The sequence below is a fragment of the Paramisgurnus dabryanus genome, chromosome 16, assembly GCF_030506205.2.
Source record: "Paramisgurnus dabryanus chromosome 16, PD_genome_1.1, whole genome shotgun sequence".
NCBI classification, from domain to species: domain Eukaryota; kingdom Metazoa; phylum Chordata; class Actinopteri; order Cypriniformes; family Cobitidae; genus Paramisgurnus; species Paramisgurnus dabryanus.
Genome location: NC_133352.1, coordinates 5944053 through 5962248, shown reverse-complemented (window position 1 = coordinate 5962248; position 18196 = coordinate 5944053). Strand labels below are relative to the sequence as shown.

Genomic DNA, 18196 nt, shown 5'->3' with positions numbered 1-18196 from the left:
CATTTTGCTTTTGATATGCAAGGGCTATAGTATCCACAATCCAATGGGACATCCTCTGCTTGGTGACAGCTTTTCCTTTCTGCTGACCACCGTAACAAACAAAGAGCTGATCTGAGGTCTTAAAGCTTTGCGTCCTGTCTATATACACACGTAGTGCACGAACAGGGCATAACAAAGCCGTGGCTGGGTCTGCCTCCTCCAAAGGCAGCGCTTGGAGGTTCACCACTTGATCTCTGAAAGGAGTGGTGGGAACTTTGGGCACAAAGCCGGGCCGGGGTCTCAGTGTTACGCTGGATGCAGCCGGCCCGAACTGAAGGCACGATTCGTCGACCGAAAATGCATGAATATCCCCTATCCTCTTAACAGAAGTCAAAGCAAGGAGAGTTAATGTTTTCATAGTAAGAAATTTAACACTCACACTATGCAGAGGCTCAAATGGGGCTTCCTGGAGTGATTTCAGCACCAAGGACAGGTCCCAAGGAGGAATAGAGGGAGGACGCGAAGGATTCAGTCTTCGAGCGCCTCTGAGAAATCTAATGACCAGGTCGTGCTGACCCACTGTTCTACCGTTTACGGGTGAATGGTGAGCTGATATCGCAGCGATATCGACTTTAATAGTGGATGGTGACAGCCTATTCTCCAAACGGCGCTGGAGATATAAAAGCACAACACTAATCGGGCATTCTCGGGGGTTTTCACTTTGGGAAGAACACCAGTCGACAAACAGGTTCCATTAAGCGCGTAAGCCTGTCTCGTAGACGGCGCTCGCGCTGCAGCAATAGTGTTAGATACCTCTTGCGGTAAATCACTCAAATCCTCCGTGCCCCGTCCAGAGACCACACATGGAGGTTCCACAGGTCGGGGCGCGGGTGCCATAATGTGCCCTCTTGTTGAGAAAGAAGGTCCTTCCTCAGGGGAATCTTCCAAGGAGGGGCTGTCGCGAGGAGAGAGAGTTCTGGAAACCAACTCCTGGTTGTCCAATACGGTGCCACCAACAGCACGCTCTCCTCGTCCTCCCGGATTTTGCATAGGGTTTGCGCAATGAGGCTCACCGGAGGGAACGCGTATTTGCGCATGTTTCGCGGCCAGCTGTGTGCCAATGCATCCACGCCGAGCGAGTCGTCGGCTAGTGAATAGAACAGGCGACAATGGGTCGTCTCTGGGGAAGCAAACAGATCTATCTGCGCTTTGCCGAAACGTCTCCAAATCTGCTGAACCGCAATGGGGTGGAGTCGCCATTCGCCGGGACGCGCAGCCCGAGAGAGCGCATCCGCCTCTACATTGAGCGTGCCCGGGATGTAAATGGCACGAAGAGACCTCAAATTCTTCTGACTCCAAGTGAGGAGATGACGGGCGAGATGCGACAGGTGACGCGAGCGTAAACCGCCTTGACGATTGATGTACGCCACGGTCGCAGTGTTGTTTGCCCTGTAACTCGTTGCTGAAACGGACGAGCGCAAGATATACAGCCCACATTTCTCGGCAATTTATGTGCCAATGCAGCTGGGGTGCCGTCCAGACCCCCGAAGCCGCAAGCCCATCGTACGTGGCCCCCCACCCCGTGTCCGAAGCATCTGTGCATACTATTGCATGCCTGGAGACCTGTCTCAGAGGCACACCGGCTCGGAGAAACGCACGGTCTGACCACGGAGTGAAAGTGCGACGACACGCAGGTGTAATGATAACACGGTGAATGCCGCGCAGCCACGTTCTCCTCGGGACTCGATCGTGAAGCCAATGCTGAAGCGGTCGCATATGGAGCAGTCCGAGCGGAGTTACAGCTGCGGCTGCTGCCATATGCCCCAAAAGCTTCTGAAATTGTTTCAGCGGGACTGCGCTCTTGCTCTTGAATGTATTCAGGCAAGTCAGAATCGACTGTACACGCGCTTCTGTTAGACGAGCTGTCAAATCGATCGAGTCCAGTTCCATACCGAGAAAAGAGATTCTCTGCACGGGGCAAAGCTTGCTCTTTTCCCAGTTGACCCGAAGACCCAAACGAGCGAGGTGTTTTAAAGTTAAATCTCTGTGATCGCACAGCGTCTGACGTGTTTGAGCTATTATTAGCCAATCGTCCAGATACGCGAGAATGCGCACACCTCTCTCTCTCAGGGGTTTTAAAGCCCCCTCCACTACTTTGGTGAATACACGGGGCGACAGAGAGAGCCCGAATGGGAGGACTTTGTACTGGTATGCTCGCCCCTCGAACGCAAAGCGGAGAAACGGCCTGTGCCGGGGGAGAATCGATACATGAAAGTACGCGTCCTTCAGGTCGATAGATGCGAACCAATCGTTCGGACGAATGCATGGAAATATGCGTTTGGGCGTCAGCATTTTGAACGGCATTCTGTGAAGTGCACGGTTCAGCGAACGCAGGTCCAGGATCGGTCGCAAGCCGCCGCTTTTCTTGGGTACAATAAAGTAAGGGCTGTAAAACCCCGACCTCATCTCGGCTGGAGGGACCGGCTGGATCGCGTCTTTCGCCAATAAGACAGCGATCTCCGCACGGAGGACGTGCGCATCGGCAGCCCTCACCGTAGTGAAACGAACGCCGGAGAATTTGGGGGGGACGCCGGGCAAATTGGATCGCATAGCCGAGACGAATCGTGCGTAAAAGCCAACGCGACGGGCTGGGAAGCTGTTTCCACGCCCCCAGACACCGTGCGAGGGGGACTAAAGGCACGATCGGTGTACCCGCGGCGGGCGCAACGGAGGTGATCGCCGGTGTGTGCGTAACGGCCGCACCGACAGCAGTGTTGTGTGTGATAACACTCACCTGAGTCCATTGCTGGGTGGTTGAGTAAGGGAGGCTCTGCTGAAGACACCTCTCGCCACTCGATGCACCCTCTGGCGAAGGAGGAGGGAGACGATGGGTTATGAGCCCGTAGCTGTCTCCTACCGCCTGAGAAGTTGGAGAGCGCGGAGGGGTTATGAGCCCGTGCGCCGCTCTCGTTCTCCTCTGATGAGTCGGAGAACGAGGGGGGGTTATGAGCCCGCTCGTATCTCCGGCGCTCATCTGAAGACCTAGAGATGGAAGTGGAATTCGCTCTTTTTGTGAATTTGTGGGTGCCGACTGAAAAGTCGGCGGAACAGAAAAATGAAACAAAAGATTCCCCAACCGGCCCTCCTCCGGTGGGGGGAGTGGTGCCTTCACCATCTCCCGAAGAGCGATCCCCTCCATCTCTAGGTCGCCCGTCTCAGGGCCGCTTAGATCTTCTTTTACCACCCTTTGAAGCGGGCTGAGCGGGCGGGGCGGGCTGCTGACGACCGGTTCCTCGCTTCTTAGAAGAGCCCCGGGGAGGAACGGAGGCGGCCGCCGCAGGACGCCCTCGGCGAGGAGCAGGCTGAGGCGCCGACGTGGATGGGGCAGGCGCAGGACGCTTCCGACGTGGCATGATCTGAGCGATGGCCTCAGTCTGCTTCTTGGCCGCGGAGAATTGCTGCGCAAACTCCTCGACCGTCTCGCCGAACAGGCCGGTCTGGGAAACCGGAGCATTCAGGAGCCGGGTTTTATCGGCGTCCTTCATGTCCGCCAGACACAGCCAGAGATGGCGTTCCTGGACTACCAGGGTAGACATCGCACGCCCGACGGCGCGTGCGGTGACCTTGGTCGCACGAAGCGCCAGATCCGTAGCCGCACGTAGTTCAGAGAACTCCGCCGAGTCGTGACCTCCCGCGTGCAGGTCCCTCAGAGCCTTAGCCTGGTGGACCTGCAGCAATGCCATGGCATGCAGGGCAGAGGCTGCCTCCCCACAAGCCTTGTAAGCAGCACCGGACAGCGCCGAAGACTGCTTACAGGCCCGTGAGGGGAGAGTAGGCTGGTCCCGCCAGGAGGAAGCGACACCGGCCGGACACAACTGCATCGCGACCGGCCGCTCCACTGACGGGATACCAGTGTACCCCTTGGCATCTCCACCCTCGAGAGAGGTGAGGGGTGAAGGCTGAAACGGTCGGTTCCGGGCGGAAAACGGGGTTTTCCACGACCGCGTCAGCTCTTCATGCACCTCGGGGAAGAAAGGCACCGGGGGCAAGGACTGAGAAGCCCTGGCACCGCCGAAGAACCAATCATCGAGGCGGGACGGTTCAGGTGGGGGAGGTTTAGTCCACTCCAAGCCGACCGCCTCCGCTGCCCGAGCGAGCATGGCTGCCATCTCGGGGTCGAACACAGAAGCCGCAACCTGGCCCGAAGGCGGGAGCGGATCCGGATCGACGTCCGAGGCTGACAACCCCCCTTCCGATGTTACGGTGGACATCGCGTCGGGTGGAGGCTCGACAGAGCGCGAGGACACCGTAGAACACGGGCCGCTCGTCTCCATCGGGACCTCCGCTGGCAACGGATCAGGGCGCTGGGAGCTGCTGGACGAACCAGCAGACCGACCCAGCACCGTTATACGGAGGTCATCCTTCGCAAGTCTGGTAGCTGCGCTCTTAGCAGCACCAGACTTGGAAGGCGGGCGCCGTTCCCGGAGAAACGACACCCGTCTCCGCAAATCCGCCATAGTCATGCCTTCACAGATAGAGCATGAACTATCACGCAACGCTGCCTCTGCGTGCTGGAGCCCCAGACACGAAAGACAACGCTGGTGGCCATCCCGGGGGGCAATGAACACACCGCATCCAGAAACCGAACACGGACGGAAATCCATCTTTAAAAAGACGACCCCGACCGTGACACGAATGAGTGGCTGTCTTTAAAAAGACACAAAGCTCAAACGTGCTGCTCTTTTAGGGAAATCACTCTTTTGTGCAAGCTGGCGAAACACACAGGGAGAGGCAACGCACTCACTCGAACTCAAGTCCTAAATTAAGAGACAGAGAGAGAGAGAAAGGGTGGAGAGAAAAACACTGCGAGCCTCCGCTGAGGTGTCTTCGCCCAACCAACTTTGGCAAGCTGAGATCTTTTTTCCTTCCCACAGAACAGGATCTACGAAGATCAGTTTTTCAGAATAGCTTCTCGTGAGCAGATGTCTGCCGGCTTCGAAGCAATAAAGCTAATTTGGTATTGTGCACCTGCGGCTTATATACGCACCTGGCGGGGCGGCGCCGGCATCATGCAAATACCTGCATGCCAAGTTCATTGGCGTTTCTTATAGTTCTCGAAGTAGATAGGTCACCCGCGAAGCGGTTCCCAATTCGTCGGTCACGACGTGACGTCGTAGTGACCAACTGAAAGGGAACTGCTAGTTTGAAAGCTGTTGGAACGTATCCTAATTCTAGAGATGAGTTAAAGATATTTAGTACCGTGTCTGACACTACATGAAATACCTCTTTTAGTAATTTTGTGGGAACGGGGTCTAGTAATCAGGACGATGATTTTGATGACGTTACTAATTTGGAGAGCTCTTCTATTGTAGTAGGTTTAAATGACTCAAGATGTTCGTATGATAATCTAGTGGTAAATGTACTATTGGGTAGAGTGGTGGCTGCTTGCGTAGATTCTATGTTTTCCCTAATAAACATAATTTTGTTAGTAAAGAAGTTCATGAAGTCATCACTATTGTGTTGGAGTTTACTATTGGTTTCTGTTCGCAACTGTGCTAAAGAGGAAACGAGGGTTATTATGATTTTCTTTAATAAGCGTACTGAGATAGGTAGATCTGGCAGTTTTAATAGCCTGTCTGTAGTGTTGAACACTCTCTTTCCATGCTGAACGCCATACCTCTTACTTTGTGCTTCGGTAGTTTCTTTCCATTTTTCTAGCTACTTTTTTAAGGGCTGCAGTATGATGGTCATACCATGGGGCGGGCGGTTTTTCTTTGATTCTCTTTTTTCGAATGGGAGCAACGGCATCCAACGTGCTAGAGCAGACGTTGTTAAGTTTTCCTATTATAATATCCAGATCTTCACGAGAATCTGCTACATGTTTCATTTGAGACAGGTCTGGAAGAGTGCTAATAAAGCTATCTTTAGTGGTGGAAATTATTGTTCTGGCTAATCTGTAGCATGTTGTAGACTGAGCGGTCCTATCTAGAAGTATTGTGTATGACACAAGGCAATGGTCTGAAACGGCATCGCTCTGGGTTGATATTTCGATGTCATTAATATTGAGTCCGAGTGACAGAATTAAGTCTAATGTGTGATTACGAGTATGCGTGGAGTAATCCTTTAAGCACATGATGTGTTTCTTGATGTAAGTACTGCGATGAAGTTTACTCCACTAATGTGGCAAAATATAAATTAGTTGCTAGTGATTGACAGCATTCTTCTTCACGAATGATGATTCACCTCAAAATGTTCACTTGTGAATGTCTTAGTTAACTTATATCTAAGTAACAAACCAAAGAACATGAGTGGGAATGGTGGCAGTGAGTTGAAAAACTGTCTGGGACAGAATCATCTTTATTTTAAAGTGGGGTGAGACACATCCCCTGTGTATTCTATGCCTATGATGTCATGTCATTGAGCCAGATACACAATACTGGTGTTATTGCAAAATACACATTCATTAGCAACACTAATTGTAAAAGTTATTGCCTGTTAGATCCATAGTGCTATATGAAATGTGATAAACTGCTAATAAACCACTGCAAAGAACAGGTTATGATAGCCTTAAACAAGCATCATATGATTTCGAGATCTTTGTAACCTCAAAGCATTTGGAAAGGCTAAGGAAGCAAAAGACAATGTCAAGAGTATTTAATCCAATCAAATGTCAGCCCCTGAGAACAACACAAGTTTCTGACATGTCTCCTCTGTAGACGGACCATCGATTGGCAAGCTTTTCCCCGGAGATCACATCCTAGCCATCAACCAGGAACTCGTGAGCGACGCACCCCGGGAGAAAGTCATAGACCTTGTAAGGTAACACCCTTTACTGTCACCAGAGGGGAAGGGCCTTTGTCAGGACGCATGACTTGCTTTGCTTTATATATTATGTCTCTATCAGATAAGAGAATTCATTTCAGATAAGACACACTTTTAATATGCTGCAACTCAGTTCCCAAAATGTCTTTTTTTCTGCAGACGGTGCAAGGACTCAATTCTTCTCACTGTGCTGCAACCGCTACAGGTAGTTAAGGACATTTTGTCTTTTGCGTTCAAAATTTGATCAGATTAATTCTTTTATAGCCCCAACTTTGTTTCCAGAAACACATTGTGGTTGTTCGTCAAGACCAGAAAATGCATTTGAAAGCTTTCTTGTATGTATAAAACATTTGAAAATAGTTTTAACCTTTATTTCTCTTTCTCTTTCCTCCCTATACCCTTTTTGTTCCCTTAGTCACCTAAGTCTGCCTTCATAAGTGCAGCCAAGAAAGCTCGTCTTCGAACGAATCCCCCCAAAGTGCGCTTTTCTGAGCAAGTGTCCATCAGCGACCCAGACTCAGTATGTGCTGCTGCTTTTCGCTCACATCACACGTGTGCAAACACAGCTTCATGCTGCATATCATTCATTGGACACCATATGCTTAACACAGCCGAAGTGAGCGAATTTCGAATGATTTGTAATTTCTAGATTTTGATAGTGAGGTAATTTATGACAAGACTGTTCACTGTCTTTTCGTGATAATCTGATATTTGTTATTATTTGTTAATTTATTATTTTATAAGGAAGCTTGAATTAAGGAGTGTCTCCTGTATAACATAGCTGTCATCTTAGAGTTTCAATATTTAAGTGCGACTCACTTCACATCACCTGCTAATCTCATTTCATCAGACTGCAGGTTTATTACTCATGAAGGCGATGCATTAATGTCTCTCTTGATGGTTTCTCCTCAAAGGAACAGTTCAAAGGAAAGTGAAAATTTTCTCATAATTTACTCCCGCTCATGCTGTCACAGGGGTGACTTTCTTTAGTTTAACACAGACAGAGTTTTAATAAATAATATTCTGGCTCTGTCTATAGCTTTGTAATGCCATTGAATGATGGTCAAGTTTTTGAAGCCCTAAAAAAGCACATGAGCAATTCCAGAATTATGGATGTGACAATTGCAGTCAAAATGTGACATATAACTTCTCAGAAAATTCATTAATTACCAATATACTGAACCTTCTGGTTATATTTTCCTAAATTCCTAATGATAGAGTCCAGACATCAGAAAAATCAGTTTATAGACATCAGTAACAACATGAATAAATGGCTTTTGTGGACCAAACTTAACTTCCGATAGGCCATTGATTTAAAAACAGTAAAACCTCTGTGTATGTTTTGATCATCCCTCTGAGTCTGAACTTTACAAAAATGCTATTATTTCAGCTTTTTGCTCAAAATGTGGTATTTTTGAAGAAACCTACCCACATTTAAGAGGTGATAAAAACATAATAAATGACGATAGGATGAAACTTTTTTGTTTGTTTGTTTGAAGCAGATGGGCTGTTGTTTCATTTGATATATTGTATGTTTATTTATAGAAGAACATTTTCTGGAAGGCATAAAACTTTTGTACACTGAAAAAAACAACTTGTAAAATTTACTTAAAAAAAACCTCGTAACAATTTGCACGAACTTTTTTTAAGTAAAATTTACTGCTTTTTTATAGGTAAAACTTACCTACTAAAATCAAATAAAATTTACTTAAAATTGCATGATAAAACATATGTTAAATAATTAATTAAATGTTACTTAATTATTTTATTTAGAAGTTAGATTTATTTTAATCGTTAAGGTAAAGTCTATTAGGTTTTTTTTTGAAAATTGAAGCATTGCTGTCCTAATAATATTAAATAAATCGTATTTTCTGTTTGTTATTTTCTTTACATATTTCTATGGACCTAGTTATTTTTAGTGTTTTAAATGGCATTATAACACAAAATTCATGACTGACAACAAGTCAGTAATTGAATAAACTTGATTCTGAACAGAAACGCACACAAACTGTGTTTCTGACATGCATTATCAGCACTGTGGAGAGAATCACAATACAATGTTCTGAACAGGGTTCATGCAAAGAAACACTGATCACCTGAACGGTGACTTCACAAAATTATTATTTACAACAAAGCAACATCAATAATATAAGAGCTTAAACCTTTACGACATTTTGCTAACAAATATTTAAGTAGTTAAAGTTCTTATCAGTTCTTATTCTGTGATAAAGCTTAAAAAAATAAAAATATTCAGGCGCAAAGAATGTGGGTATTCCTTACAACATGTGCAAATAAATGTAAGTAAATTTTACTTAGATTTTTTAGTTTAATGGATTTAATATTTTTAAGTAAAATGAACTAAGATTTTTTTTACTTGAATCTAAAGTTTTTTAATAAAATTTACTTAATTATTTTAGGACTATGTGCAGTGACTATAAAACAGTTAAATAATACAAGAAAATATCTAATAAGACTTACTATTCCCACACAGTTCATTTTTTTTACATGAATTAATTGTGTATTTATCATCATTTTACTTAGGAAAATCTAGTTCTCAATAAATGTTAATATTATTATGTAGAAATTATGAGAGTTAATCTAATAAATATTACTACACCAAAAAGTTTGTTTTTTTCAGTGTAAAAATCCAAATGGAAACTTTTTAAAAGGCACAAACCAGATGCAATAATACCCAACAAATGCAGAAGATATGCTCTACAAAAAATACATATTTATTTTAATTCAATTCTGTATGCACAATGTTATGCATGTGACAGTTCTGAAATTTAAGGAAAATAAATAAAAAAATGCTTTATAAACTTTAACCAAGACCTTGGGTATTTAAAATATTGACATTACCAATATGGTTAAAACCTTTGGGTAAAAGCTAGTGATGCTCCGATCAGGATTTTTGCAGCCGATACGATTACCGATTTGTTGTCTTCGTGACACCGATGCTGATACCGATTCTTCAAGCTGATATGCAAGTTCTATGATGACTGTAACTGTTAACATTTTTTCTAGATAAAGTAATACCACAAATGTTGTCTTAGTTATGTTACACTGAAAAAAAAAATTATTCATTTAATTTACTCAATTTTTAAGGTAAGTGGTTGCAATCAATTTATTTAAGCTACATTTAAACAATTTTTTTTTACTTTAATAATCTTTTTTGTTTAAATGTAGCTTAAATAAATTGATTGCAACCACTTACCTTAAAAAAAAAAAAAGTAAATTGAATGAATCCTTTTTTCAGTGTACTTGCAGTAATTAGGTATATTGTTGTTAAAATAGAGAATCAAATAAATAAGAACAACAAATATTTCTTCTGCCAAGAGAAATTTAATATGCATTTAAAAAGCTTATGTCTGTTAAAAGTAATGAAAACAAAAGTAATGTTAAAAGTTTCACAGTCTTTACTGTATGAATTAAATTTAAATTAAATAGAGAGATGAATTTGGTAACTGTAGCTTTAAGACATGAGAGAGATCTGTACACGTGCTCTGTACAAAGTAATTATATTTAGCTTGTTTAGCAATTGATATGTTGTGTATCATTATTGTATTGTGTGTGTGTTTTCATGAACATACAAATAAACGCAGTAAGTTGGCAGCACATCGATAACATCGAATCTCATTGATTCTTGTAGGTTTTGTGATGGAACACACAAAAATTGACAACTAGTCATACCACATATGAACTTATCGTGCTGACTTTTACAGTAAACCATAACATATTGATTACTAAATAAGCGAAAAAATAATAAGTGAGCTAAAAAGAAAAAAACACAAACTTATCATTTTGCATCAGAAGACTGAAGTCATTTGGATTACTTGAATGATGAATGGATGCACTTTTTCAGCATCAAATGGTTGATCACCATTCAATTGCATTACAATTTCATTTCAAGTCATTTGCACCTGGGATGGCATGCGGGAAAGTTTAAGAGATTTATTTCTAGTGAACTTTTCCTTTAATCTAAACAGTGTGTGGTCTATTATTTTAGGAGCTAAAAAGTTTGTGCTTCGGTTATGATTTCATCTTCATCCATCATCTATGAACATGCGCATACACAAAAACACAAGCCTCGGAAATGACTTTGTTTGGCTTTGCTGGAATTAAAGGCATCTAGTGTTTGTCTGTCTGAAATTGCACATATGCCAGTCCGAAAGATATTGACAGATGTTTTATTTATGATCAACATGTGAGCTCTAGCTTGTTTGGTTGGTGGCAAAAAAGGTTCAGAATTTAGAATAGGCTGACTTGAAAACAAGCATTGCAACAACGACTAGGTTTCTGAATCAGATCAGTTTATAGGTTTGATAAAGGAGATCACGAAAGCGAGTGTTGCAAAAATTCCCAGAATTACGCGGATGAACCGAAGTGTCAGTTTCCTTTTTTATAGCAGCCAGTCTACTTAGGAGTAATTCAATAATGTAGCCTGCCCACAACCCTTAATGTTATTACTAGACATTCATTCATTCGTAGTCTTTCATTAGCACTACAACTGCCATCTCCTCTTGGTGAACATGGGTCGATAGCACCCATGTTAATGTCAATGTCCATGGATTATGTCCCATACAGTCTGATATCTGCCTTGCGAGCAAGGAAGAGTCGACACTACACCCTTGGGTGCTGGTCGCACCAATTTAATAAAGCGGACCGATGGGAGGGGTGTGCAGCTCTCCTGGAAGAAGAAACTTGCTGATCAGGCCTAGAGGGCCAAAATCGGTAAAGATCAAACCACCCTCACCTGAGCCTCCTCTAATCATGTCAATCCATCTTGTGTGATCAGCAGGGGCCAGCGCGGCTTTCTTCATTAAAACTCGCCTGTCAGCACAGAGTGTATAAGCCGCTAGCTTTTATTAAAGGGTTTAGGCTTAAAGACAAATGCCAACGAGGGACTTATTATTCATATCACATCATCACGCTCCTTTGTTAACGTCCAGCTGATTGGGATTGTGCTAAACGTATGAAAGTGAGAGTTAGTCGACCTGCTCGCATCACCGCCTGTCATCACATGATTTTCACTGACACGCCAAATTGATGCTTGCCTACCTATTTCCATTCTATGTTTGAATTTTAAAAGCACTTGGTGCAGATTTCCAGCAGTAAGCCATATAAAAAGGTAAAACGCTGTGCCAAGATCACGCTGAAATATTTAATCGAAAATCATGGGTCTACTGGACCTCAATCAATGTCACTGCTTGATTAAATGAAATCATTTTATTGATGACACTCAGTGCAAGATCATTGGAGAGCTCAGAGAAAGTACACCTTATGTCATCTAAAGTAACAGGGAGAGACACCTGGTACAAATCAATATGATGTTGAAGTCAGGATTCTACGGAAAGTAAGCTCCTCGAATTCCCCGTTCGATGACACGAAGGCAAGATGTTTGGGAGAAATTATATCCACCTTATAATGATACAGATGACTCGAACCATCCACTTAAGGGTGCACTAAGTAATATTTCCTCTTTAAAATAATGCTGCTTTTGACAGACATCCTTAAAATATTATATACACTGGCAATTGTTAGGCAAAATTAACAAGAGTTGGCTAGCATGTAGAGATCACATGTTCAGCCGTTAGTACTCACTTTTTCTTGGTAACTCGTCCTGTAATAAGCACTTTTAGCTACATCAACTCAAATAGATTGTCAGTTAAGAAACCCTCAATTGTTCTGTAGGTTGTTTAGGAAGATTTACTGTGTAACTAACTCTGAGGGTCCAGCTCTTTTGCAGACACTTATGGATTAGTTGCGGATTAGATTCTCTCAGAAGAGGTGTCTTCAGTCTTCATTTTTTAAAGGTGTGATGGTCTTGGCAAATATTAGTGTACGGTAAGGGACATTTTCCCCTGTTGTGATGGTGCTGTCAGACCAGGCCACACTCGCTCACTGACTGAAAAGAATGGGAAATAAACTGACCTTTAGGAATGTGTTACAGTAAGTGGAAAATTGCAAGAGAGCATCAAAGCCTTGCATTAGATTTCTTGTGGAGTGTTTTTAGTTGGTTGAAGATCAGACACAGTAAAACATGAATTTGCATGGGTGAGAGTTTGTTGATGTGGACTGTGAACTTTAACTGGTTGTGCCTTTATTATTGTGCCCTGTAAGATACTAAATATCAAGAAGAAGAAAGGGCCTGATACTGAACCCTGAGGCACCCCAGAAGTTAAGAGATGTGGCTTATGCCGAGTTAAGACTGCACGATTTTAGCCCTGATTTTTACACGCCGACAGGTTTTGAGAAATCGCAGACAAATCCCCGAAATCACAGGCAAATCGATGCTCGTGCACACGAGTGACAATACAGGGCAGCTGGAATTTCGGGGAGGAGTCTCTCCAAACATTTCCCCTTAATAATCTTTATTTCTTCTTCTTTCTGCTGCAAATGAGCGCACATGCAATTTGTATGGTTATTATTTTTCAATAATAATTCCAGTCTCACGTAAGAACTCTGTAAGAACTCCGGCTTTTGCATGCGTGACCTCGCGTTGCTTCTTTCGCGTCACCTTCTCGCTTGCATTTGGTTGTGAGATGTAGTTTGCGGACCGGTACAAAGTTATCGACAATTCTTCTTACGGTAAAGTCATGCAGTATGAAAACCCCTGTCGCCAATCCATCATGCAGTCTGAAACAGCAGCGACTGAATGCTACTCCAGATAGTCACGCAGTATGAAAACACAGGTGACCCGACTAGTTTGAAAATCATGCAGTCTGAACTCGGCATTAATCAACCCCTCCAGGACACCTTAAAAGATCTGCCGTGTCATACAGGTCTCATGCAAGAAAAGAGTTGTCGCTGTGAGGCACAGATGAGAGAGGATGGACAAGATCTGAAAGGCAGAAGAAGGTCTTGTAAGATGAACAAGTTGGATTTGTGAACAAGTTGGATTTGTGGTCAGCCTCAGGGTTTTGGCAGTCTCAGTGAAATGTCCATGTTTGAAGGAAGATTAATCAGACCGAGCATAAAATAAACAAAAGATTACTTAGTGCACCTTCAACTTCGCTGATTAGACATAGAGAGGATGAATTGAATAAGATTTCTACTTGAAGGAGCTACTTGAATGCTTTTATCTAATTAAACTTCTGATATTAAACATAAATGGCTTTAAAATGAATGCACATAGAACAGCTATATGATCAATATTTAATTCTAATAATCTGGCTCCTTGGTTTCAGTCCAATTAAACCATCCTTCGTTAGACAAATATTAGCCCTTTGTTTCAGACCTGATATGCTCTGACTTGCTAATTGCCTTGCTAATGCAGTTTTCCATTCAGTAAAGTCCTTTCATGTGTTTCTACATTCTCTTTCTCTCCCTTAGAATCTATTCGATTTTCTGTATTGACCTTCAGAGTGTTTTCTTTCCTGAATATTCCATCCTGGCTTTACTGAATGCTTTTTTCTTCTTCTCTCTCTCACTCTGTCTCTCTCTCTCTCTCTCTCTCTCTTTCTCTCTCTCTCTCTCTCAGACCATGCTTAAAGACGACACTCTGCTTCTGATACCAAATGTGTTGAAGGTGTTTTTGGAAAATGGACAGATCAAATCCTTTACATTTGACAGCCGCACCACTGTTAGGGTGAGTGAAAAACTCTCAAGGAAGGAATTGCCAACACTGGTAACATTGATTATTTGTGAACTCCCTATGATCCCCCAAATCATTTACCAGCATACAGTCAAATAATCTGTGATTGATCCAATTTGCTTGGATTAATTCCTGATCTTGCAGGAGAGCTGGATGGCATAAATACCACTGCAATCATCTCTTAAAAAATATTTTACTGTTATATCATTTGATCACTCTTTGATAAATTACCAAATAACTTTATTTACACCAGGCCAGTAGTGCTGGTAAATAAAGCAGATTCTGTAATAGGGTTTGTGTGTATAAACCATTTGGCTAGTTAGTAAATAAGGCAAAGGATTATATGACAAACTGGACAATAAAGTGGTGCAATAACAGTTCAATATATTTGCTCCCATGAGTGTCATTTTGCTACAGTGATTTTAAATGGCTCCTTTTGTCTGTAATTTAAGCAGTTTTTTATTAAAGACTTTTACTTTCAGTACAGTAAATTCCTTTAAATACAGGGAATTCATTGCATTAGTGTTTCAAGTAAACCCAATCTTGACTAACCAACAGTAAAGGAGAAAAATTCATTAGTATCTACTACGAATATCTTTCTGAAACAGAAAATGAGTGTAAGGGCTGATAATAAGTTTTGTCAAATTACAATGTGAATCTAGATGATTTAATTCCAGGGGTTAAAATCAATTTAAATGTGTAATAAATGTTACAGCATTTTAATTCAATTAGGCCTGCTCTAAATGCTCTTTACTTTTTTAATGTGCAGTTGTTATTCAATGTCTCAGTATTATCTGACAATACATGAGATGTATGACAACATGTAGTTAACAGATTATTTTTGTCCAGGGGCCGGTTGACTGTGTCTTAAGTACTAGTGTGAACAACTAGCAGTTTGTTAGGGCTAATCAGTCTTACTTTTCAGATTTTTTTCTGTAACTGCTGGCCTAAAACAGTTATGATTTTTAAGACTATAGCATAGGCGCCACTAGCAATCTTGGGCCCTATGAAAGAATATGAAGTTGGGCCCCGTACCACTCCCATTTCGCACCAAACATACAAGCCAACCTAGTTATCCAATATCATTGTCTGCTAAATAATAATACAGACCTATTATTTTTGCTGACCACTATTATCGGTCTTTAGTCAGAAATCTACCATGTCTGTAACTGTAAGATGATTTATTGTGCAAATGTAAATTCAATAGAAAAAATACAGTAATCAAATATTCAGAGAATGCATCATTCTGAAACAAAGATTAAACACACATGCTATGGTGTGCATGAACCTTAACCGAGAAACATTTATCTTCATAAACTAGATAATTGTGAGCCTGCCTGTGAACACACAGCTGAAGTATTTATTTTTGATTTACTGTTTTCCTCATAAAATCATCCTACATAATGTAATAAACAGGGCCTGAAGTTAACTTTTTTGACCACCAGCCACTGTGGCAGGTGGATTTAGAAATCCACCTGCCACAGAGACTTTTCACCAGCCAGTTTTTTTTTTTTTTTTGACTCAATAGTGAATGATAACACTGTCTTTATTGTATGAATTAAATATAAAAAAAATTCAGAGCTACAAACGTGAATTTCTCTTTGTCTTACGTTGTTTGATTAACATTAATGACACAGACTTAAGTAGGTTAATTGAGGTTACTGTCTCTTTAAGACCAGCACAGACTGGTTTTTGACTCTCTATACATACACTTAAGACATAAAGAAATGTTTTATTAGAAAATGAATACTGTTGAGATCATTTTGTTTATATGTGCCCTCTCAAGAGCAGAAAGATTTTATGTACGCTTGCTTTTAGGAACGCGTCTCTCCGATGTGCCCTATTGAGTCCCCTTAAACCCACAGAGACAGAGGGGGCACAAACTGCGCACATAACCGCCTCACATACGTTGTTTTTCATTACTATATTCGCAAAATGTATGTTAATGTACTACAGTATAAAGCATAATAGCACAACTCTCTCTAAAGTTTACACATCAAGAGTTCTGATCCGTCACAGCAGCACTACACATCTGTGCAACTTTGATTATACTGTAGTCTATGTCAGCATTGCATTCTCATCCCATCTCACCAACAGTTTAATACTTACTCGCACATCCAAACGTAGTCAGAGAAGTGCCTCATCTTCTTTCCAATCGCATGAACGTTGCGAAACAGCAGTTGCATCCTCTCAATGAATCACTCAGTTTGCATCAGTGATGTGCACAGGTTGATAAGAAATGAGCGGTTGCCGGTTACGAGTCATCCAAAAATATTTTAATGATATTCAGGCCGCGGTCAGTCGGTTGAGTTTAAAAACTACTTTGAACAATTGCGGTCGGGAGTGGGTTGGTTCTACAATGACCCGCGCATCACTGATTCGCATTGGCTACCCACCAATGTGGCTGGTAGATTGACAGTGTTACCCGCCAATTGCAAAATCCACCCGCATTTGACGCGTGGTCAGGTGTTAATTTCATGCCCTGGTAATAAATATTCTGTGAAAATATAAACTTAATATCTTTAATATTTACTGAGTAAGGTCATGGCAGTGATTCAAATCAAAGTGAAATTAAAGGCGCTCTAAGCAAATTGACGCGTTTTAGACCATAAAACATTTTTTGTTACATACCGGCAACATTTCCTCACTATCTGCTTGCTGCCTGTCCGCTGATCAAACTGTAAAAAAACGCGATCTCTGTAGACAGCCCAGGCTTCACAAACGGCAATATCAACATAGTGGCCAAACCTAGCACCACAAAACAAAACAAAGTATTCCAACCAATAAACGACAAAAAGGATTTGGGGGTGGGGGTTGGGCACGTTCATGAAAGCACGGAAGGGAGGGGGAGGAGTTAGCTACGCTCCGTCTGTTTGAAAACAGTTCAAACGTCAACAAAAACTAACGTCTCGCAGATTCGCTTAGAACGCCTTTAATGTTTGAAATCAATCTGTGATGCTTTTTATCTCACAATAAGATTTGAGACTTTAGTCTGATTTTCACAGGCAGACATACTTATTACCATCTTCTTCATCTGGGAGAAGAGTAGAAGGGGTGAGAGTGAGGCTTGTATGTGTGTGAGTCCTCTAGCATACACGGTGATAGTTAGCAAAGTGTCCACTAGCACTAAATAATTGTCAGCCCATTTTCTCTCTGTTATCTCTGTAACCTCTCTTTTAGTTTCTGATGTCCAGACTTATACCTCCTCATCAAAGACATCTCTAACCATCTGATCTCACTCGTTGACTGACTGTCTGTAGTCTTGAGGCTACATAAGGCTTCAGTCACACCAAAAGCGCTTTAAACGCTTGCAAACGCAAGGCGCAACGCACTGCCTTTTTAAAAAAAAGAGCAGTGCGACGCGGCTTTTCATATTGCTAAGCAACCACCGAGTCAGCTGTCTTGTCAATCAAATATTGAAGCGTGAGCGCTCTTTTGCTGTTAACTGTCATATCAGCAGAAACTTTAAAAAGAGGACGCTTGCTCTGACCTTGTTTGAGGATGAGAGGTGCACAAACACGCAGGAGAGAGTGAGCGAGTGGAGTCCGGTTCTTCAAAGCAACTGTAAACTTCCCTCACCACAACGTAAGGCCCGCCTCTCCCCTCATTCGATTGGACAATGGAAAGACACGAATGACGTCGGGCGCTTCTCCGCTCTCAGCGCTCCTTCAAAAACGCGTCCGCGGCAGGCGGCAAAAAACCGCAAGGCGCTCGTCGCGCATAAACAGCGCGCAAACGCGCCCTGCCCATAGAATATCATTCAAAAAAGGCGCCTGCAACTGCCATAAACGCTATTGGTGT

The 18196-nt window shown here is 42.6% G+C and overlaps 1 protein-coding gene across 3 annotated transcripts in view; it reads left to right on the top strand.

Moving 5' to 3' along the window:
- frmpd3 (FERM and PDZ domain containing 3) overlaps nt 1–18196 on the top strand; it is a 200600-nt gene that overhangs the window by 160213 nt on the left and 22191 nt on the right. For 2 of the 3 annotated variants that reach the window (XM_065268067.2, XM_065268064.2), the window contains exons 5-8: nt 6696–6798; nt 6961–7006; nt 7217–7321; nt 14282–14389. In XM_065268067.2, the coding sequence (XP_065124139.1) occupies nt 6696–6798; nt 6961–7006; nt 7217–7321; nt 14282–14389 (362 nt within the window). Of the gene's footprint in view, nt 1–6695; nt 6799–6960; nt 7007–7216; nt 7322–11385; nt 11533–14281; nt 14390–18196 lie in introns of all 3 variants that reach the window. The other variant, XM_065268065.2, reaches the window with a different exon arrangement.